Source organism: Borostomias antarcticus (genome assembly GCF_949987555.1).
Source record: "Borostomias antarcticus genome assembly, chromosome: 22".
NCBI lineage: Eukaryota > Metazoa > Chordata > Actinopteri > Stomiiformes > Stomiidae > Borostomias > Borostomias antarcticus.
This window is the reverse complement of record NC_140255.1, coordinates 8,626,826-8,649,768: the sequence shown is the minus strand read 5'-3', so window position 1 is coordinate 8,649,768 and position 22,943 is coordinate 8,626,826. Positions and strand designations below refer to the sequence as shown.

At 45.5% G+C, this 22,943-nt stretch overlaps 1 protein-coding gene across 1 annotated transcript; it reads left to right on the top strand.

Annotated features, from left to right (window-relative positions):
- Positions 1-2,202: 2,202 nt before the first annotated feature.
- Positions 2,203-22,935, top strand: plxdc1 (plexin domain containing 1; the record flags this gene model as incomplete). The annotated part of the gene is made up of 13 exons (XM_084455943.1): positions 2,203-2,296; positions 11,905-12,077; positions 17,018-17,161; positions 17,286-17,355; positions 19,134-19,256; positions 19,372-19,490; positions 20,135-20,234; positions 20,392-20,487; positions 20,899-20,980; positions 21,139-21,199; positions 21,395-21,521; positions 22,143-22,303; positions 22,810-22,935. The coding sequence occupies exons 1-13, from the start codon at positions 2,221-2,223 to the stop codon at positions 22,933-22,935; spliced, it is 1,458 nt and encodes a 485-aa protein (XP_084312069.1). The 5' UTR covers positions 2,203-2,220.
- Between the last annotated feature and the right edge of the window lie 8 nt (positions 22,936-22,943).

Sequence of the window (22,943 nt, the reverse complement as noted above, 5' to 3'; positions counted from 1 at the left end):
ACAGGATGGGTGAAGAGCAGAGGAAAATGTCATCATTCTATCGCCGCTCTGTGTGCCTCATCACAGTGTGTTGCATTAAAAAAACACTATGACAATAAAAGTTGTTTGTTTTTTTGAATGTTAACTTTATACAGCACCCGGTTCAGGAGATAATTGCCTGCAGACAGAAAGACTCCACATGTGTCATTACAGAGAGATTGATGTTTGTAAACTGGAAATGACATGTTGAAATGACGTTGTGCCAAACAATCCCTTGTCAACACACTGATGACAACCAATTGCAGGTGCAATGAACACAGAGAGGAGCATTCCCAGAACTCCAGCTCACAGCAGACTGCCTCTTATGGCTCCATCCTGTTTTAGTCTCTCTCAGATGTTCATATGGAATTTCTGGTAAGGCTTTAAATCATGGTCTCTATAACCTGTTTCCAATTGGAGCAGGACAATGGATTTTGATGCCTATTATAATGGGAGCCAGCCCTGCACATCGGGTGCCAGGTAAAGGGAAATAAAGTGTCAAGAAGAAGATCTAGAGCAAGAGTTAGCCATTAGTCACCAAAATAATTCCTCAGCCAGAAAGAATCATATCATTTGGTGAACCTCTTTGACTGGTCCCTCTCGATTTGATCGAAGTAATATTGTAGCTTTCAGTGGATTCTGTTTACGGTTAAACGCATATGTGGAGGATGTAATGGCCCCTACACAAACACAAGTCTGCCTTGCGCGGGGTGCGCGCGTGCCGCCACTTCAGTCACATGCAATTTGTGGGCACCCGCTGCAGACGAAAGTTGACATTGTGCAACCGTGCCATAAATGCAATGTATTCCTATTGATGTTAGGACTAATGGGATGCATGGTACACATGAGAAAAAAATGTCACTCTAGATATTGAGGATAGCGTATCCCCATGAGACCTGATCGCGCAGGCTGCGCCCTTCTTCACTGCGCAGATCCGAACTGAAGTGAGCTCGCGCAATCAGGATGGTCTTACCCAGGTAAGGGGGGGACGTTCTGGGGACCTTGCGTAACGTTCCTTAAGGAGGCCGACCCTCTTGCATCTTAATGTAATTCCTAGCTCCTCTCTGGTCAGCACAAATGATTCATTCTGGTAGCATTTAATCTCACTGTTTCAATGTGCATTCAATATGTAAGTGTGTGTGTGTGTGTGTGTGTGTGTGTGTGTGTGTGTGTGTGTGTGTGTGTGTGTGTGTGTGTGTGTGTGCGCGCGCGCGCGCGTGAGTCTGTTTTCAGGAGAATGAAATAGAACTCGTGTTTTTCTCAGCTAGACAGTCTGTGGGAGTATTGACATTTAATCATCCCCAACAGCTGTGCTGGGTTTTTGCTCCCCCTTCATCGGAAAAATGTGCCAAAGACGTGCTATACACGATTACCCGACTCCAACCCGTCTCCATGGCGATTGGACGGCACTCAATGTAGCAGAGTCTAAATATTAGTACTGGCACCACTTGACCCATAATACGAACGCCTGCACGTGTTAGTACAGACCTAAACCAAAATGTCTCCACTATATTTTCGGAGCACCGGTTGAGTTATATTAAGTCTACTGAGTGGCAGCTATGCCTGATCACCAATTTATATTTAGGCCGCCGGAGGCTAGTTCGTAACATGGGCTGTAAGAACACCGGTGACTCATTTATTTCGGTTTTACACTTCCACACGGGGGCGATATATTCCTAGAGTCTTAGCTCTTTTGTTTTGAAGGAAGGAGAAATGTAGAAATATATAAATATTTACTATATGGGGTAGTCTGCTTCAAATCCAGAGCACTGCTCAGGAGAGACAGAGACGGAGAGAGATATAGATAGATAGAGAGAGAGAGATAGAGTGAGAGAGAGAAAGAGAGAGAGAGAGAAGAGCTAAAGATAAGCAAAAGGCACAACTTCCACAACTTCTTCAGTTGTTTGTCAACGATTGCATTGCCATGACTACTACAGCATCCCAGAATCTAGAGTGACGAGGACGAGGAAACGACGACTGGGAGAGAAAGAGAAGAGAGAAGGAAGAGAAAGAAAAAGCAGGAAGACTTGACTGAAGTCAAAGAAAAAAAGGGGAGAGAGAGAGAGAGACGGGAGGCGAAAGGTGGGGGAGGAGGAGTAGTTGCCCCTCTTGTGAAGACGCGAGAGGACTATAGGAGGGTGGAAGACGAGAAAGGAGAGACAGAGGGGGAAGGAAGGAGGGTGACAAGTCGCCTTCGTGGACATGGGGCTGTGTACTGTCCTGTTAATCTGTCTGTCTCAGGCAGAGTTGGGGAGAGTTTGGGCGCAGGAGCAAACAGGTAGGCTAAGAGCTTATATCGCCTTCCATGATTGTAACAGGTAACATCGTGCTGTAGGCTATACTGTACTGACAATCGTGTAAGCTGTCAACGCAGCATAACACAGAATACTGCGATAAAGGCAACGCCACTGATGCTCTGGCTGTCTCTGATAACACGCGCGCGCACTCACACCATGTGAGTAGGCTACACAGTTTGCATGTGTTGCCATGATTACAAGTTAGAAGGAATATTTTCAATTCTTGTGTCTAACTTGGCATTCGATGTGCGTGCAGCCTACATTTACTTGTCCTATTTATGATTGTGTGTGTGTGTTGTGTGTGTGTGTGTGTGTGTGTGTGTGTGTGTGTGTGTGTGTGTGTGTGTGTGTGTGTGTGCGCGCGTGTGGTCGGTGATGCCAATAACCCTTGATGCCGCGAACATCTGTGTGAGACAAATCGTTTCCTTGAAATATATCTCTGTGAGTCAGAGGCCAGCAAGGCAGTTTGAAGGTGGATTCATTTCTCGCCTACTCTCATTGGCCAGTGTGTGTGTGTGTGTGTGTGTGTGTGTGTGTGTGTGTGTGTGTGTGTGTGTGTGTGCGTGTGTGAGTGCGTGCGTGTGTGTGTATGTATGTGTGTGTGTGTGAGTGTGTGCCTATGAGTGTATGTGTGTGTACTGTACTGTGTGTGTGTGTGTGTGTGTATGTATGTGTGTGTGTATGTGTGTGTACAGTATGTGTGTGTGCGTGTGTGTATGCATGTATGTGTGTATGTGTGTGTGTGTGTGTGTGTATATGTGTGTGTGTGTATGCGTGCGTGTGTGTGTGTATTTCTGTACTCCTTGGAGATGCCATATTTTTAGCAGCCCCCGTTCTTTTGCGCTCCTCGTCCTCCTCCTCCTCCGACAATCAGCACTGCTCTAGTTTCTCCATCCTCTCCTGTGGTCCCCGACCATCGCACCGATCCAGAGCCAGGAGCCGCAGCAGAGAGAGAGAGAGAGAGAGAGAGAGGGAGAGAGAGAGAGAAAGAGAAAGAGGGAGAGAGAGAGGGAGAGAGAGAGAGGGAGAGAGAGAGAGAGGGAGAGAGAGAGAGAGAGAGAGAGAGAGGGAGAGAGAGGGGGGAGAGAGAGGGAGAGAGAGAGAGGGAGAGAGAGAGGGGGAGGGAGGGAGAAAGAGAGGTGGAGGGAGAGAGAGGGGAGAGAGAGAGGGAGGGAGACAGATCAGAGAAAGAGAGAGAGAGATCAGAGAGAGAGAGATCAGAGAGAGAGATCAGAGTGTCTCTCTGCCGGACCGTCCTTCGGTGTGGAGACAGACAGCCCCGTACGTGTTTCCTCAGGGCCCCGTGTTGGACCTGTGTGTGTCATCTCAACGGGGTCGAGGAGAACGCGTTACTGTCCGCCCTGCGTCCATCTGCCCTGCGTCCATCTGCCCTGCGTCCTGCGACCGTCACGTGGCGTGGATCAGCCCTGTGCTCGCTCTCTATTTGTGAGCATGCCTACCCAGGAAACACCTGTGCAGTAGAGAAATACATGACCCATGGGGGACATGAAACTCTGATTGGTTAAGGCTAATATTGCATCTTCTTTGGTTATGGAGCAAAGCAAGCACATGCTCCAAGATGATAGTACAGTAGGTGCCTTTGTAGACAGGAGTGCATCACTGGTTTTGAAACCTTGTAGCAAGGGGGCCTGTGAAATCTAGTGTTCTTCACAGACATGTGAAGAAGAAGAATTCTTTATTCGTCGTACACAAGTGCACTTGACTCAAACACACGTGAGTAATTGGCGACACAAGGAGCACATGCACACGCACACATGCATCAGGGTCGCCGATGAAATGCTTCTCCTGCTCTTGACCCATCCCGTTGTCCTTCCCCCAAGGGCAGCCGGGAGCAGACAGTAGGCAGCGTGCATGGGCCGCACTCAGGGACCAATCCAAGCACTCCTGTCCGTCTTCGCCAGGGATGGACAGCGTTAGCGATCTGTTCTTCTGCATGTTTTTGTGCGTGGCTGTAAGCCAGCGCACCTAGTATAGCGTTTGTCCGGTTATCACTCGCTCCCTCCCTCCGTTACTGCGGACAATGTTGGCCTGCATTTCTCTGTTGGCACCACAAGAGGCAGTAGTCCCAGTACACCAAAATCAAGAAGGACACCAAAATGTACCCGCTGATCTCCACTGCACAAATAGAGTAGTGGTGAGAGCATTGGACTTCCACCCTTGAGACAGGGGTTCAAGACCCGGTGAGGATGACTTTATGGGACTATACCCCAAACCTCCACATGTTCATCCTTTCACTCCAACCTTTACCCTTTGCCTTATAGGTCAGATCCTGTCCCAACCCCAACCCTTATTCTAACCCCAACCCACACTAGGGACTGGAAGAAGGATACCAAAACCCACCCGCTGATCTCCACTGCACAAGTAGAGTAGTGGTGAGAGCATTGACTCCCACCCAGGACACCGGGGTTCAAGACCGGTGGGGATGACTTTATGTTATAAGCAGTGTAACTGCTTTAGCCACTGACCACTACCATTAATGTTATGGAAGCTGCTGCTAGTTGTTGTGAGCTCATGAGCTAACTGGCTATCCCACTCTTATTGTGCTGGATTAGCATTGGAAGCATTGGAACTGATGTGTCCAGGCGACAAGACCTATCTTAATGTATCTGACATTATTTCATGTCATTTCAATTCACAGCTATTTCAGTGGCATGACTAGCTTCCGTCCTACCAGTCCTGAACAGAAACAAGCCAGCCACGCACATAAGCCAGGCTTGACCTGGCCTGGTTGGTATTGGGTTTTTATGGGGAAAACCCTTACAAACACAGGGAGAACATGCAAACTCTGCACAGAAAGACCCGGAGACCTTCTTGCTTTGAGGCGACAGTACCAGGTACTACACCACCATGTCACAGAAGGGTAATTTTGGGGTTCAGTGTCTTGCTCAAGAACACTTCGGCACAACGCCAGGAGCTGGGATTGAACCGGGGACCTTACGATCCCCAGCCAGACGCTCTGCCTCCCGAGAACTAACCTTAATGATGCACTATGAACCAATATGCACCCTTTCAATGGAACCAATGGGCAACGACGTCCAAGTAAACTGTACTGTCAACTGTGGTATTGTTTTGAATATGACCATTCCTTGAAATGGTTTTGTAGAATGTAAACGCCTTTGAACGCCTTTGATGTGTGGCACTTATTCACGTCTTATTATAAAGACAGAAATCCAGGTGTCCCTTGCTTTGTTATACAGTAAGTAGTTAGTAGCTTGCCTCGCTTAATAATTTAAGGAAGGTTTGGCGTCTCCCTTTAGAACTTTAAAGGAGAATGCTCGTTTTTGACAACCTGGACCTTATTTACGGCATATTATAAGACGTTTCACTCACCGAGATAACTTTGGTGTAATTCGGAGGCCTGTAGAAGAAATTTAAAATCCAGCGTGAGCCAAGTATATCCATGTAATGGTGGTGGACGGGGCACTGAGAATGCAGCTTCTAAAAAATCTATTTTCTGCTGCGAAACGGTTGTTTTCATCAATCTGTGTTTATGAATCGCTAGTTGTGCTTCCATAGAGCGTAGGCCTTCGTCTTTAGCTTCCCCACTTGCTCCAGCACACATGCGCACAGCGGAGCAACATTTGCTCTGCCTTGAATATACAGTATCCATCACCTTTTATCAGGAGTGGTTTTACTCACTTGTTCTGCTTTTGTCCTTCATCCCTTCCCAGGTCTGTCTACAGTTCCAGCTATCATCCCTTTTTTGGATGAATCCATATACCCCCCCCCCCATTCCATTTCTGGGTTCTTATTTCCCAGCTTCCTGTATTTGTGATTGTGCACGGCTGCTCACTGCTCTCTCTGTAGCTGCATCATGACAACGGTCTCTCCCATCTCTCATCACTCCATGGGCAGTTTTTGAATATAGGCCTGTCTCTAAAAATAAAACGTCCTAATTTTTATTTATTTATTTAAATCTTGAGTCTTTACTGTAAGTGGACCACCACATTATACCATAATTCTTGTAGAAAGGGTGCACCTTGTTTTGGATGGATTCCACGTATAGTTGGATACAAATACAGCAATACAATTTGATGTCCTTAGCCAATGACGTAAACGATTTGCTGATCAAAAGACAGTAGAGATATTCTGGGTGACCTCATTTGAATTCAGTGACAGCATGTGGACACTAAGTTACAATGGACTCGAGTTGTTTCTCTGTAGGTGCGTGCGTGCGTGTGTGTGTGTGTGTGCTGTCTGCTCCTTTCGTGCATGTGTGTGAATGAGCTGCACACAGGACATATATAGTTTCACATTATGCAATATATTCACACATGTGTCCAGGAATGCTTGGCCTACTTCGGCTCCTCTCTCTCTGTGTTCCCGACACCCACCAGGTTTCAAAGGTTGTTGCCGCAATGCAGGCAACCAGGGAAAGCTCTGGGCTGACATCACATCTGCCATCCCGGTGTGTTGCGTTTCCAATATGTTTGTTTGTTTGTCCCATGGTAGAAATAGTCCTCTAATTCTATTGGTGGCGTTTGGTTGATTAAGCTGCTGGGAAAGTCGAGCTGTGTTGCCTGTTGTAACTAGTGCACACGTGCCCTGCCGCCACTCTAATGTCAGGTTTTAAACAGGCCGAGATTCTGAGCTACACCCGGGTATCCGTGACTCAGGCCTGTTCCACCTGCTGGTTGAGGACGCGGGTCTCACCGGTTATGAATGACCACCGCTGGGGCCCTGAGGGGATACGATTCCCGGAGAGACGCACATGAGAGACGCTCTTAGAAAGAACCTTGTCACCGAACTGCTTCAGGCCCGGGAAAACGTTGTGTATTTTCCCCGAGGTCAAAGAAACGGGGCAGAGGCACCCGCTGTTCCGACCGGAGCGGTCTATGAGCGCGGTGTTTTTTTCCCTCGGCCGCGAGAAGTTCAGAGAAGTCATCATCCTCTACAAGCTTGACTTGTATGGACCGTGGCTTCTCAAACGAACTGCTGGAATATTTCGCCCCTAGGAGGTGCTAACCAGCAGCATGGACCGCAGGTGTGGACACATCACACCGATGTTTGGCAAGCGTGGACATGTAGGAGGACTGTGAGCTGCCGATTGACCGTGGATGACGGTGTCCAAATTCTCGGTCAGATGTGTTCTGCCTCGTCCTCCCGTTCCACATGCTGACCTCACGTTTTCTGGGTGGAAACAAGTGCAGCTAAACTGACCCAGTTGGTCGGCTTTCATTGTGAGATGCTTTCTTTCGCTACACTCAAATCAAACAAAAGCACTTATTAGAACCACCTCCCCTGTGTGTGTGTGTGTGTGTGTGTGTGTGTGTGTGTCTTTCTCTCTGTGATCTCTCTGTGATCTCTCTGTGTTTTCATTTCTCAGAATACTACGCCTGATTTCCAATTATGTTTAACTGCAACATCCTGTCTTTATTTTCTATGTGACAATTCTTTCTCTTCCCTGTTTTCTCTTTCTCTCTTTCTCTTTCTATTTCTCTCTCTCTCTCTCTCGCTCTCTCTTTCTCTCTCTCTCTCTCTCTCTCTCTCTCTCTCCAAATTATGCACGTTCATCCTGTATTTACCCTGCATCGTCGTAACAGTATCTGATGACGTGAACCTGGACGTCCATCAGAGAAACATCTCAGCAGCCTATATATATATATAACATAACCCAGATACCCGGCATTGAGAACATTTATCACAAGTACTGCCTGGGCAGGGCGAGAGACATCTTCACGGATGCCTCCCGCCCGTAACAATGGACCTGTCACCCTCCTCCCCTCCGGCAGGCGTGCCAGGAACCTCTGGTCCCCCACGAGCAGGAGCCTCTGGTCCCCCACCAGCAGGAACCTCTGGTCCCCCACCAGCAGGAACCTCTGGTCCCCCACCAGCAGGAACCTCTGGTCCCCCACCAGCAGGAACCTCTGGTCCCCCACCAGCAGGACCCTCTGGTCCCCCACCAGCAGGAACCTCTGGTCCTCCACCAGCAGGAACCTCTGGTCCTCCACCAGCAGAACCCTCTGGTCCCCCACCAGCAGGAACCTCTGGTCCCCCACCAGCAGGAACCTCTGGTCCCCCACCAGCAGAACCCTCTGGTCCCCCACCAGCAGGAACCTCTGGTCCTCCACCAGCAGGAACCTCTGGTCCCCCACCAGCAGGAACCTCTGGTCCTCCACCAGCAGGCTCAGGAGGAGCTTCTTCCACCCGAGGCTGGGATCCCGCTGGACTCCACACCACCGCTCCAAAACCTTCACTGCACTCATTACTGCACTGTTTACAACACTTTAACCAACATGTTCTGGCACTATTCAGATTTTGCACAGACTGGACCACCTACATGACTGTTCAAATAATGCTACTGTACTTATAACCGACTGTACATATGCCGTTCATACTGTACATACAACCTTACATGAGCACTCTCTGTTCTCTCTTTTCACCTCTCCTCTGTATACGTATTTAAAAAATATTTACATGTGTAATATTTGTATTTTCTCTCTCCAGTGTCAATCATTTAGCATCACCTATGCTGTATTACTTATTTTCCCTGCACTTATCTGTAAATAATACTATACTGCTGCACTTCTGGTTAGGCCTAGATGCTAACTGCATTTCATTGGCCTTGTACCCGTACTCTGCGCAGTGACAATAAAGTTTTATCTAATCTAATTTAATATAATCTAATGTAATATGGAGTTGTCAGAGGTGTTCATTCTCAGAATGCTGCTGTGTACCCCAGCGGTGGCTCGTCATATAGAAACTAGGAGGTACAGTAGAGAGCCCTGGTTCATATCAGTAGAAACTAGGAGGTACAGTAGAGAGCCCTGGTTCATATCAGTAGAAACTAGGAGGTACAGTAGAGAGCCCTGGTTCATATCAGTAGAAACTAGGAGGTACAGTAGAGAGCCCTGGTTCATATCAGTAGAAACTAGGAGGTACAGTAGAGAGCCCTGGTGACCGTGGGATACAGAATGCTCACATCCATTTCTGCTGATCTTTCATTTTGCATTGAAAGTTGCAGTAAAATGTGCTCCGTGACAGAATGGATTTAAAAGCAAAGAAGACAACATAAACATTAGTCTTTGGTGTTTTGAGGACATGGAAGGTTTCCTGTACATGAACTGTACTGTAGGCACAATTCTGCAGCAACCTCCAGTAGCTGTTGAGTAAAATGTCCTAACGTTTTAACTGATTCATTTTTCAGCTTAGTGTTCTCCAGACTTAATTTGTTTTTCGAGTTGACTTGATCACTGTGGTCAATCATCCTGACGTTTTGTGACATAAACAGCACGCAGGGCATCAACACAAAGAGATTTCACCAGATTAAAGGGGTTGTTGATGGACAGTTCAAAGTTTGTGTATTGAGAGCGTTCTGAGAGGTCAGACCAAAGCATTTTCTATTGTCATTTGTGTTTATGTGTGGTTCCTGTGTGTGTATTTAGGTATGTGCAAATCAGCTTGCAACAAAAACAAGCCATTCCTCTCACCTGTAACCAATTGAGACAATTCGCTTACAACCCATACAAGTTGATACTGTCAGTATACAGCAAATGTGGTCCAGTATATGCACAGTGCACATGACGTGAAAGTGTGAGTCTAACTCCAGAGAGAGAGGAGCTGGAATAAACAAACTCACTGTGTTCCTCATCAATCCCGTCTCTGTTGCCAACGGCTCAGATGTGCTGAGCAGGAATCGCGTCGCCATGTCGGACCTAACAGACAGGCAGACTCAACCACCGGGGACACGTGTGGTTCTGTTGCGCTGGAGTCTCCTGGCACTGTCAATAGTTTTTTTCCTCTCCTGCAAGTTTTCCTTTGTGAGTTATAGACCCGTTCTGCTGATAAACGTTTTAACATCCATCTGTTTGTGTGTTTATGATCCCGATTTCTAATTAGAGACAGGGCTATAGACACGCATGGTTTTACGATTGTTTCTGTTCTATAGTGAGATAGTAAGTAACGTATAACTGTATGGCTATGACTCCAGACACCCACCTCTATTGGCTGTGAGATGCTTTACCCGTTGTGGTTTGCTTGGTTGACCAGCTAAGGTTTAGGCTCGTCCTTGGATGCCAGAGCAAAAAAAAGTATCTAATGTTGACACTTTCTGCTGTGGTGTCTTTGTTTTACTTTATTTCTGAAAGACACCTGTGTTCGCGTTTTGTCCAGAAACGTGGATGCCATAGGAAAAAAAAGTATCTAATGTTGACACTCTCTGCTGTGGTGTCTTTGGGTGCGTTAAGTAGCTGAGTGCTCAGCGATCAGTGATCAGAATTCACTTAACGGGTTGCTCAATTACACTCTAACTGAGCTGCTCAGGGCACAAGTGAGCAGTTTTGAACTATGATCTGTTTGAGCCAAAAACCACGTCATAATCATCATCACTGAACAAAAAAATAAAATAAAGATGGATGCCGAAAGGATGCTGGTACGCCTGTCGGATGGCAAATAAATGCATCCGTTTTTGTAACCGAAGAAGAACTTTGACGTATAAGTGAAGGTAAATAAATAACATTACATTTAAATTCCATTTTGATAATTTGCCGACGTTACGCTAACGTTGTAACGGCAAGGATGCCATTTGGACCTACGTTAGCTATAGTGGCAGAAAGACAACAAGTGGTGATTAAAGTTCTCGTCTCCTAGCAACTCAGCGCTGTTAGAGCAGACCGTTAAGTAGAAAAAAAACCGCTCAGAGTGAGCATTCGCTCACTGAACACTCAGCTACTTAAAGGAGAATGCTCGTTTTTGACAACGTGGACCTTATTTACGGCATATTATAAGACGTTTGACTCACCGAGATAACTTTGGTGTAATTTGGAGGCCTGTAGAAGAAATTTAAAATCCAGCGCGAGCCAAGTATATCCATGTAATGGCGGCGGACGGGACACTGAGAATGCAGCTTCTAAAAAATCTATTTTCTGCCGCGAAACGGTTGTTTTCATCAATCTGTCTTAATGAATCGCTAGTTGTGCTTGCATAGAGCGAGGGCTTGTTGTGGTTTTTCACATGCCTCTGTAATATGATCTTTAGAAATGTCTTTAGAAACTAAATAGCTTCCCCACTTGCTCCAGCACGCATGCGCACAGCGCGCAAACTGGCTATTCTCCGTCTGTAGGCTACACTCGCGGCTCACATTCTCTACGCTATGATCGGCGTCCATCATATTCTAAATCATCTTCTATATCCTCAAAATCTGATAAATATTCAGGCATATTGCACACAATATTCCAGGCACCAACAAGCCGATCGTAGAGTAGAGAATGTGAGCCGCGAGTGTAGCCTACAGATGTAACGGAGAATAGCCAGTCTGCGCGCTGTGCGCATGTGTGCTGGAGCAAGTGTGGAAGCTATTTTGTTTCTAAAGATATATTAGAAAATAGATTTTTTAGAAGCTGCATTCTCAGTGCCCCGTCCACCGCCATTACATGGATATACTTGGCTCGCGCTGGATTTAAAATTTCTTCTACAGGCCTCCGAATTACACCAAAGTTATCTTGGTGAGTCAAACGTCTTATAATATGCCGTAAATAAGGTCCAGGTTGTCAAAACTGAGCATTCTCCTTTAACGCACCCTTTGTTTTACCTTATTTCTGAAAGACACTTGTATTCGTGTTTTGTCCAGAAACACCGCAAGGATCCCGGCTGCCGTCAGATGAGGGCTCGTCTGGGATGCACAGCAGAGGCTGTAGAGAGCAGCCGCCAGCCCACACATGTGGTCAGACGCGGGCTGTCCGCAGTGCCCTGGGTGGAGGTGTGGCCATCGATACCCTGCCGGACAACATGACCCGCGTGGTGGTGAGAGATGCTGATTCTGGAGCGATTCACACTGAACATTCATTATAATCCCTACTTCCTTGTGCTTGTATGTTGTTGTCCTCTGCTGCTGTAACAGTGCAGTTTCCCCCGCAGGGATTAATAAAGTACTACTACTAGTACTAATAAAGTACTACTACTACTACTACTACTACTACCACTCAAGGCTTAATAAAGTACTACTACTACTACTACTACTACTACTACTACTACTACTACTTACCACTACTACTGCTACCATCCAGGGATAAATAAAGTAATAGTAGTAGTAGTACTGCTGCTACCACCAGGAGGTCAATAAAGTAGTACTACTACTTGTGCTACCACACAGGGATTAATAAAGAACTGCTATGTCTATTAGTACTACCACCACCAGCTCACCAATATGGCCTCTTTTCACTCCAATCATGATTTGCATTTCTTCCAGTGACAAACTCTAAACACAATTTCTTCCCGACCCCAGACTTACTCTACTAAACACAATTTCTTCCCTACCCCAGACAAACTACTAAACACAGTTTCTTCCCTACGTCAGACAAACTCTACTAAACACAGTTTCTTCCCTACCCCAGACGTACTCTACTAAATACAATTTCTTGTAGTTTTAAATCTTGAAATGACTAAAGATCATGGAATCACTGTTGTTGGCTGCTACAGACCTCCATCTGCTGTCAAAGATCTTCCTTGACTCAGCTTATATCTCAGTTGCATTATAGCGAAATTATTCTGGTTGGTGACCTGAACTGGGATTGGTTACAACCAGTGTCTGATGATTTTAAATCTTATTGTGACTCAGTAAATTTGACCCAGTTGATTAATGCACCTACTTGGCCAAATCATAAATGCCCTCAGAAGTCTACTCTCATTGACTTAATATTGACGAATGTCCCCCATAAATTCTCTGTCACAGGTGTCTTTTGCAAAGATTTGAGTGATCATTGTGTTGTTCCTGCTATTAGAAATGCTAAGATTTCAAAGACAAAACCTTCTTTGATTTATAAAAGAAATCTAAAGCTTTTTATTGAGCAGGGATTTTTACATGATTTGTTTCATTTTAACTGGAGCAGGATAGAACTCATCTCTGACATTGAAAGAGCCTGGACATTTTTCTATGATGGGTTCAGTTCTATCAGAAATAGACACGCCCCGTTCTGCAGGTACAGAGTTAAGGGGCGGGATAACTCATGGTTCTCACCAGAGCTCTCTAGTCTAATTGGCGAACATAATCTAGCCTGGGCTAAAGCAAGAAAATCCAAGTCTGATACTGATTGGCTTTTTAGACAACACTGAAACAAATGCACTTTTTAATCAAAAAGGCCAAGTCAGAGTTTTATTTGTCTGCTATTACTGCATCTCTTAATGATCCTAGAAAATTTTGGAAATGTATTAAGTCCATGTCTGTGAACAATGATTCCCATGTTCTACCTCCTTGTATAACGAAGGATTCAGTTACAATTTATGACAAATCTGAGATGTTAAACTGTTTTAATGAACACTTTGTATCTTCTGGTTCGCTGTTTGACTCCGTCTCCTCCACTTCCATGCAACCCTGTGCTGTTGATGAACCTGTGTATATTGGTGAAACTTTCAGCTTTTCCCACTTTTCTGTACAGGAAGTACGTAAAGCTCTTAAAGTGTTAGACCCACGAAAATCTGCTGGTCCTGACCTTCTAGAACCTAGCTTTTTGAAGATGGCAGCTGACTTCATAGCAGAACCGTTAACTTATCTTTTTAATCTCACCCTAGATAGTAAAGAAATCCTGGCAATCTGGAAATCAGCCTATGTTCTCCCATTGTTAAAAGGGGGAGATCAGACAGTATTAAATAATTACAGGCCAATATCAAATTTGTCAGCACTGGCCAAAGTACTTGAAGCTCTTGTAAGTGAACAACTTAAAGAGTTCTTATATAATAACACTATCTTATCTGCATCCCAGTCAGGTTTCAGGAAACAACGTAGTACAATTACGGCAGCCTTGAAAGTTGTTAATGATATTACTGTTGCCCTAGACAACAAACAGCACTGTGTGTCACTCTTTATAGATCTTTCCAAAGCATTCGACACGGTTGACCATTATATATTGAAACAGAGATTGCTTCTTTCAGATCTCTCAGAGCAAGCAGTTGCATGGTTTGTGAACTTTAATCTGTATGAAATCAATGCACTAAACTTGATGGCCTCATGTCTGATGTGCTGTCTACAGTATCTGCAAGGGGGTGTCCCAGGGCTCAGTACTGGGTCCCCTCTTATTTACTATATATATTAATGGTCTGGGTCATAATGTGTCTAATGCAAATCTTCATTTTTATGCTGACGATAGTTATTTATTGTTGTGCTGCAAGTCTTGCCGAAGCTTTCCAAAACTTGCAAACTGCTTTCGATGTTGTACAAAATACTTTGTGCCAACTGAAACTTGCCTTAAATTCTGACAAAATGAAACTTATGGTGTTCACAAATACACGAAAAATGCCACTGAGCCTACCATCAATTGTCACTTTTCAGGGAAAAGACATCGAGATTGTTTCTTCATACAAGTATCTTGGAATTTTAATTGATGATGGTCTCTCTTTTAAACCACATATTCAGCTCCTGGTGAAGAAGCTGAAGCTGAAATTGGGTTTTTATTTCAGAAATAAGTTTTGTTTTTCTTTTGAGGTTAAACTGAGACTTGTTGCAGCTACATTCATGCCTGTGCTTGATTGTGGTGATGTTCTGTACATGCATGCTTCCTCTCAGTGCCTCAATGCAATCAATACTGTTTACCATGGTGCTTTGAGATTCATCACAAACTGTAGAAATCATACTCATCACTGCACCTTGTATGATCGGGTTGGATGGTCTGCATTGTCTACTCATAGACTTATTCATTGGTACATCATTATTTATAAGGCAATTCTTGGTCTTCTTCCTTCTTACCTCTGTGCCTACATGTTACAAAAAAGTACTGGAGAATACTCCTTAAGATCACAGGACTTCTTGCTGCTGTCTGTTCCCAAAGTCAGAACAGAAAAGGGGAAAATGGCTTTTAGTGATTCGGCTCCTTCTGCCTGGAACATGTTACAAAATGATCTCAAACTTGAGGAGCAGGTCTCAATAGATGTTTTTAAATCCACTATGAAGGTTGAATGTTCATGTTTTTAACTAGCGTATTGCCATCTAGCCAAATCACCAAGTCACATGTGTAAACTGTATTACTGTTGCATCTCTGTGTTTCTGTTGTATATTTCCGTCTGCAACTCTGTGTTTGGATTGCACAGCTGCCTATCTTGGCCAGGTCTCTCTTGAAAAAGTAAATAAAATAAAAAAAAACTCTACTGAACCCTGTTTCTTCCCTACCCCAGACACACTCTACTGAACCCTGTTTCTTCCCGACCCCAGACAAACTACTGAACCCTGTTTCTTCCCTACCCCAGACAAACTACTGAACCCTGTTTCTTCCCTACCCCAGACAAACTACTGAACCCTGTTTCTTTCCTACCCCAGACATACTCTACTGAACCCTGTTTCTTCCCTCGCTCAAACAAACTCTACTGAACCCTTTTTCTTCCCTACCCCAGACAAACTCTACTGAATCCTGTTTCTTCCCTACCCCAGACAAACTCTACTGAATCCTGTTTCTTCCCTACCCCCGACATACTCTACTGAACACCATTCCTTCCCTACCCCAGACTAATCTTTCCTAGTTGTCATCCTGTCCGTTCTGCTAGCCAGGCTCACCAGGCAATGATACCACGCTTCATCAATCAATGAGGATGACTGCATCTCAGGGGCAATGAGCTGCCGAGACTGAATGGGACAAATTCAGCCATAATCATCACAGGGTTTCCTGCTTGGCGCTGTGAACCTAGAGGTCAAAGTCCAGTTATTGGAATAAGTCCAGTTATTGGAAAATCTAAAACAGGTGGATGGGGTTTGGTGTCTTTGCGAGTTTCCATGGATTAATTTTTCCACTGAGAATCAGTGTGTTTGTGTGTGTGTGTGTGTGTGGGCGTGCGTGCGTGCGTGTGGATGTGTGTGTGTTTGTGAACGTTGCAGACTAGTATATTCTGTCTCTTACAACCATGTATATAAAGTTTCCACCAGATAAATTGTGTTGTACTTCCCCCTGATCGTCGTCCCTCTGCAGTACAAATTGAAAACAGACCGTCGCTGTCTCCTGCCAACTTAGTGTTTGTTCAAGCATGGCTGTGTTGTGTGTGTGTGTGTGCACATAAATGTTCAGTTCATGTAGTTATGGATCTAATGCGTGACCTTGAGAAGTGTGTGTTTGTGTGTGTGTGTGTGTGTGTGTGTGTATTTGAGTCACAGCATGACCTTCCAGCACACTCTGTGGTACTAATCCTAAAATCATACTCAGGATACAGAGGGATACTTTGAGAACTCAGGCCAGGAGATTCCCCAGAATCAGTTGCTTGTGTTCAGGGGAATGGAGGTGGGAGGGGGGGGGGGGTGGAGGGAAAGTGGGTCATTTGCTGTATATGGAGCATCCGGAACGCCAGTGAGAACACTGCGTTTAACTGCTCCACTTTCTCATCGCACACCTAAACCTCAGGGCCATTGCTCTCTGTCACCTAGAGCCGCGGCACACTGTGATCGTGATTCTGACGTCCGTCAGAGGCCTGCGACCCCAAATCGAGGACACTGTGTGCACACAGCTCCCCCCGACTGCTACAGCATGAACCGGAGAAGAATGGATGATTCTTCATGTTTACTTTGCACCCTTACTAGCCCCTTACTCTTCTTCATTAAGAAACTGCTTCATGAGCAGTCAATACAACAACACAGCAAAGGTTCCTATTCCAGAGAATGTTTGTATTGATAGCCAGCCTCCCTGGCTCCCTCAGGATACATCACAAACTAGTTCACTAATTTGTAATTTCAGAAAATCTTTCTGTGCTCAACAGCACCCTCTGTCTTGCAGGAGGACTCTCAGCGGTACTACAGGTGGCAGAGCTTTGGACCTGGGGAAAAACGGACAGAGGAACTCTGGGTAGACCTGAGTGCCCTTCAACAGAGCCAAGTCAGAGTCCATGGCATCTTGTCCAACACACATCGACAGGCAGCGGTAAGACACTCACACACACACACACACACACACACACACACACACACACACACACACACACACCAAAGCAGCAACAATCACAGGTCCACAGTGTCTAATTGATTTTCTGTACTCTTCTCCTCAGCGGGTGGCACTGTCGTTTGACTTCCCTTTTTATGGACACTACCTGAGACAAATCACCATAGCAACAGGAGGTAAGCAAAATGTACACGATGTCAGTGCTACAGTATAGTGATTTGAATTAGCTTGAAAGCAAATATAAACAGGGTCAAGCTAATGTATACTAAATGGTCCTATATGTAAAACCCATCAAAATGATGACACACTTTACAAATGGTAAATCTAGAGCACTCTCTAAAAAATCATATTCTGTACCACAGCTATGGTTGAAAATGCTAACCACTGAGTCTCCTTGGACATAAACCCAAGCCCCAAAAATTACTCATCTAGCTCAATTAGGAATTCCCTCACATAAAAACTATTGGACATGGCCCGTTTTCTGAAATCATAATAAGGTCAGGGTTGTGTTCTTGAAATAATTTCTGAATCCCTGAGCCGCATGGCTTATACACTAGGCCCTATCATAGCATGAATCTGGCCAGGTCCAGCCTGGCTGATGTGCGTGGTTGGCTTGTTTCTCTTCATGACTGGTAGGACGGAAGCTAGTCATGCCACTGAAATAGCTGTGAATTGAAATGACATGAAATAATGTCTGATAAATTAAGAGGTCTTGTCGCCTGGACACTTCAGTTCCAATGCTTCCAAAGCTAATCCAGCACAATAAGAGTGGGATAGCCAGTTAGCTCATGAGCTCACAACAACTAGCAGCAGCTTCCATAACATGAATGGTAGTGGTCAGTGGCTAAAGCAGTAACACTGATGATAACATAAAGTCATCCCCACCGGGTCTTGAACCCCGGTCTCCCGGGTGGGAGTCCAATGCTCTCACCACTACTCTATTTGTGCAGTGGAGATCGGTGGGCCGATTTTGGTGTGCTGGGACTACTGCTTCTTGTGGTGCCAACAGAGAAATGTAGGCCAACATTGTCCAGAGCAACGGAGGGAGGGAGGGAGGGAGGGATAAACGCTATACTAGGTGCTCTGGCTTACAGCCACGCACAAAAACCTGTAGCATTCTGTTATAGCTGCATGAGATAACTCGGTACTTTGGCGGTCCCTCTGGTCATGATCAAAACTGCACTGCGTTTTAAGAACACCCTTCCCACTCTGTAATGACGTATACAAACAGAAACACTACTAATTCCGCTCTTTCTTGTGCATGTAAGGTAAATGACATTGAGCAGCATTTTCAGTGTATTATTTAAGTACGGACATCGCAAACGCTATGGTAAAGATTTTGTGGGGGGAATCTTTGCCTTCCTGATACTGTGATACTCAAAACGCCACTTCCCTTGCGATGACAAGATTTCCCGCCAGTGTACTAGCCAGTAGCCAGTACACTGAAATGATGAAGTAATAAATTCACAGGGTCTCATGAGGTCTAATGTCATGAAAATGATTTTTTGGGTCTTGCTAAGGCCAATTCATTAACTAATAGCAAAAAAAACAACAACGGAATATTTAACTATAAAAACAGTTATCTCATGCAGCTTTAGACAATGGATGCAAATGCCAGTTATTTAAGCTTTTTCCAACAAACACAGACAAGATGGATAAGATATATCATATCAGACATGCCCAATGCTCTAGGCCTCAACACTGGCCTCAGGCCCTGAAGTGCACTCGCTAGACAGCACCGCACAGATTGATCAAGTCCAAATCAGGTTTTCATATCTTCCTGACGTTTCACCCTCCAGGGTGAGAAATGAGCAGTGTGTTTGGTACCATGTAGAAGGAAATGGTATAGAACTGGTATAGTACTGGTATATCAGGTGTTTACCAGCTCATTAGGATGTCATATGTAACAATGACCGACCGAGACAAATTGTGAAAAAAAAGTTGTCTCTTCTAGGGTTCATCTTCACCGGGGAGATTACTCATCGGATGCTGACAGCCACTCAGTACATCGCCCCGTTAATGGCCAACTTTGATCCAAGTTTCTCCAAAAACTCTACAGTGACGTACATGGACAATGGTGAGTGAGTAGCTGGTTTTATATATGTTTTTTTTTTGGTTGGAATTGTGTCTTGGTGCGTTTAATAGTTCATAATTTGACCTCGGTTTGACCTTTGACCTTGGCCCTATGCCAGGTGACCTGTTTGTGGTGCAGTGGGACAAGGTGCACCTGCAAGGTCGGGAGCCGGAGGGGTCGTTCACCTTCCAGGCTGCTCTCCATCGCAACGGCACCATCGTGTTCAACTACCGGGCTGTGAGTGGTCCGTCACCCTGCCAACGGGTCCCTGGTCTCCCTCCTCCTCTCTCTTCATCACCTGTACCTTCTCCCTCTGCTGATCCCTCCTCTTATCTCTCCACCACCTTCTCCCTCTGCTGATCTCTCCTCTTCCTCCTCTTATCTCTCCACCACCTTCTCCCTCTGCTGATCTCTCCTCTACCTCCTCCTCTCTCTCTCTCCATTACCTCTACCTCCTCTACCCTCTCACTCTGCTGATCTCTCCTCTACCTCCTCCTCTCTCTCTCTCCATTACCTCTACCTTCTCACTCTCCTGATCTCTCCTCTACCTCCTCCTCTCACTCTCTCTCTCTCTATTACCTCTACCTTCTCACTCTGCTGATCTCTCCTCTTCCTCCTCCTCTCTCTCTCCATTACCTCTACCACCTCTACCCTCTCACTCTGCTGATCTCTCCTCTTCCTGCTCCTCTCTCTCTCCATTACCTCTACCTCCTCTACCCTCTCACTCTGCTGATCTCTCCTCTACCTCCTCTCTCTTTATATATATATTACCTCTACCTTCTCACTCTGCTGATCTCTCCTCTTCCTCCTCCTCTCTCTCTCCATTACCTCTACCTCCTCTACCCTCTCACTCTGCTGATCTCTCCTCAACTCTGGTTTAGGTTCCTCTCCCTGTAGAGAGGATTAACTCCACTGAGCATCCAGTGAAGGTGGGGCTATCCGACGCCTTCATGGCTCTCCTGCCTTCCTCACAGTCCTCAGGTCAGTGACAGAGCGCCCCCCCCCCTCTGACCTCCACCAAGGTCGGCCATCTTACTCCCTGTGGTAGATACTGTAGTGTTGGAGCATGGTATGATACCTGCATGCAAAGCCTGTGGTAAACTGTGAGTTTAATACGTTCGTCACGTCATTCCAGCAGACGCGCGGCGGAGGACGATCTATGAGTACCACCGGGTTGAGATCGACGCCACCAAGATCGTCAGCCGCTCCGCTTTCCAGTTCACACCGCTGCCCAGTAAGACGCCGGTGCCCCAAACCCTCTACTTTCTCACAGATTTCCATAAACCTGCTGTCCTGTTGTCTACAGAGTGTTGTCTGACACTGTCACACTGGTGCGGTTTATATTTACAGTAGTAATGGTGAATCCGCTCTCTGACACTGTCACACTGGTGCTGTTTATATTTACAGTAGTAATGGTGAATCCGCTCTCTGACACTGTCACACTGGTGATGTTTACAGTAGTAATAGTGAATCCTTTCTCTGACACTGTCACACTTGTGCTGTTTACAGTAGTAATGATGAATCCGCTCTCTGACACTGTCACACTGGTGCTGTTTACAGTAGTAATAGGGAATCCTTTCTCTGACACTGTCACACTGGTGATGTTTACAGTAGTAATAGTGTGCCTTTTCTCTGCTGCTCCCAGCATGTCTTCAACACACCACCTGTGAGCACTGTCTGATGTTCAACTTGACAGCTGGCTGTGGCTGGTGCAACACTTTGCAAAGGTTAGGCGTGTGTATGCATGCATGTGTGTGTGTGTCTGTGTGTATTTGTGCTCACACACATGCAACTGAGAGTAGTGAAAAGCAGCTTGTAGAGAAGTGTACTGTATGCTGTCACAAGCGTGTGTTGTGACCTCCCTCTCTTCCATGTTGTGGATCAGATGTTCAGACGGGATCGACCGCCACAGGCAGGAATGGCTGGACTACAATTGTCCTGAGGAGGTAGACGCACATCTTCTCACTAACCTTCCCTGTGGCACTGAAAGAGGAAGAAGAAGCAAACAGCTTTATATCACAGAGCACAGAACGAAGAGTGGCAACATGACCAATTACAGTATATTACTGTATATGTCCTGAGCTCAAGATCTCTCTCCTAATCGTAGCTGTCTTATTCCAATGTTGTCGATTTTCTGTCAGGCGAAAGAGGGCACATGCGAGGACTACACACAGGGAGGGCCTGATGGCTCCATGGGGTCCTTCAACGACTCAGCGTCTGAGCCTACGCATTCCTCATCTGTGCTCCCAGACAGCCCAGCCACTGAGGGTGAGTCTGGCACAGGAGCTGGAACAGCTCACTCCCACCCCGCATTTGAGGGTATTTTCATCCATATGTGCTGAACCACTTAGACAATACAGCGCTTCTTGTACCAAGACCCTCCCATTGATTTCCACTGTGCATTGACTAGTGCACTGATTGACTAGTGCACATTGACTAGTGCACAGACGCCATTTTGTTTTCTTGAATCAATGCATCACAGTAGATTTTTTTTCAACCTTTATTTAACCAGGCAAGCATTTAAGAACAAGTTCTTATTTACAAAGGCGGTCTGGCAAAAAGCAAAAACCTCTTGAGGGAAGGGGGTTAGGGGGCTGAAAAATAAAACAAGGTTAAATATAAGACAGTTGAAGAAAAACGGCATATATTGACACAGATATGTACTTTATTATCCCCCTTTTCCTATGCCCCCACATGATTGATAACTTGACTGATCTACAAAGTCATTCAGCCTAATGAAGAGCATATTTATTGTAGGCGATGTTGTCCTATTTTTGTCTTTGTGGTGTGTTTTTGTTCAGTGACTGTTGCTCAAGCTTGTTAAATGTCTGTTCTGTGAATCTGCTTTATTAAATGCCTTCTGTTATCCATTACCTCCCTCTTCCACAGATTTACAGAACGGTCCTCCGAGCCAGATGGGGGCGACGGAGAACACGGCTATCATTGCAGGCGTGGTGGCTGCTCTCATTCTGCTGGTGGTCCTGACCCTTCTTGCAGTCTACTACATCAACACACACCCCACTGTTGCCCCTCCATTCTACCTCATGCAGGTGAGAGGCAAAGAGTACACACTGGGAGCTACATGACAAGTAGCCTACATCAGTTACAGAATAGCCTTTGTATCTCTAATAAATATAAACATTTATTATATAATATATTCATTACAACCCGTCTAATAATATCAACTCAAATTTCACATCAAAATGTTATTAATGATCCAGATGCTCAAAGTAGAAATGTGTTATTTTAACACAAAGTGGCAATTCATTCAAAAGCTGCTATGTAGTGATGATGTCACGAAAGATCAGACACGATGACACACTACTACTCACTGATGCTATTGATGTAGTCTACCGTCAAAGAGGCACTAATATTTCCAATTGTAGAGAAGAGGTGTAGAAAGACATTGCTAGAACGGAACTCAACGTATTACTCCAACTGCATCTAAAGTGTAACCAGGAATTAGAAATGGAAACTAATTTCAGAGAACTAGTTTTAATTGAAACTAATCTAATTGAAACTAATTTCAGAGAACTCTCTCTTTTTCCCCCCACAGCGACGTACCAATAACTACTGGCCGTCGATGAAGTTCCGCAATCAGGGCTGCCACTCCAGCTACGCAGAGGTGGAGCTCGGGGGCCACGAGAAAGAGGGTTTTATCGAGGCTGAACAGTGTTTCTAAGAGGGCTG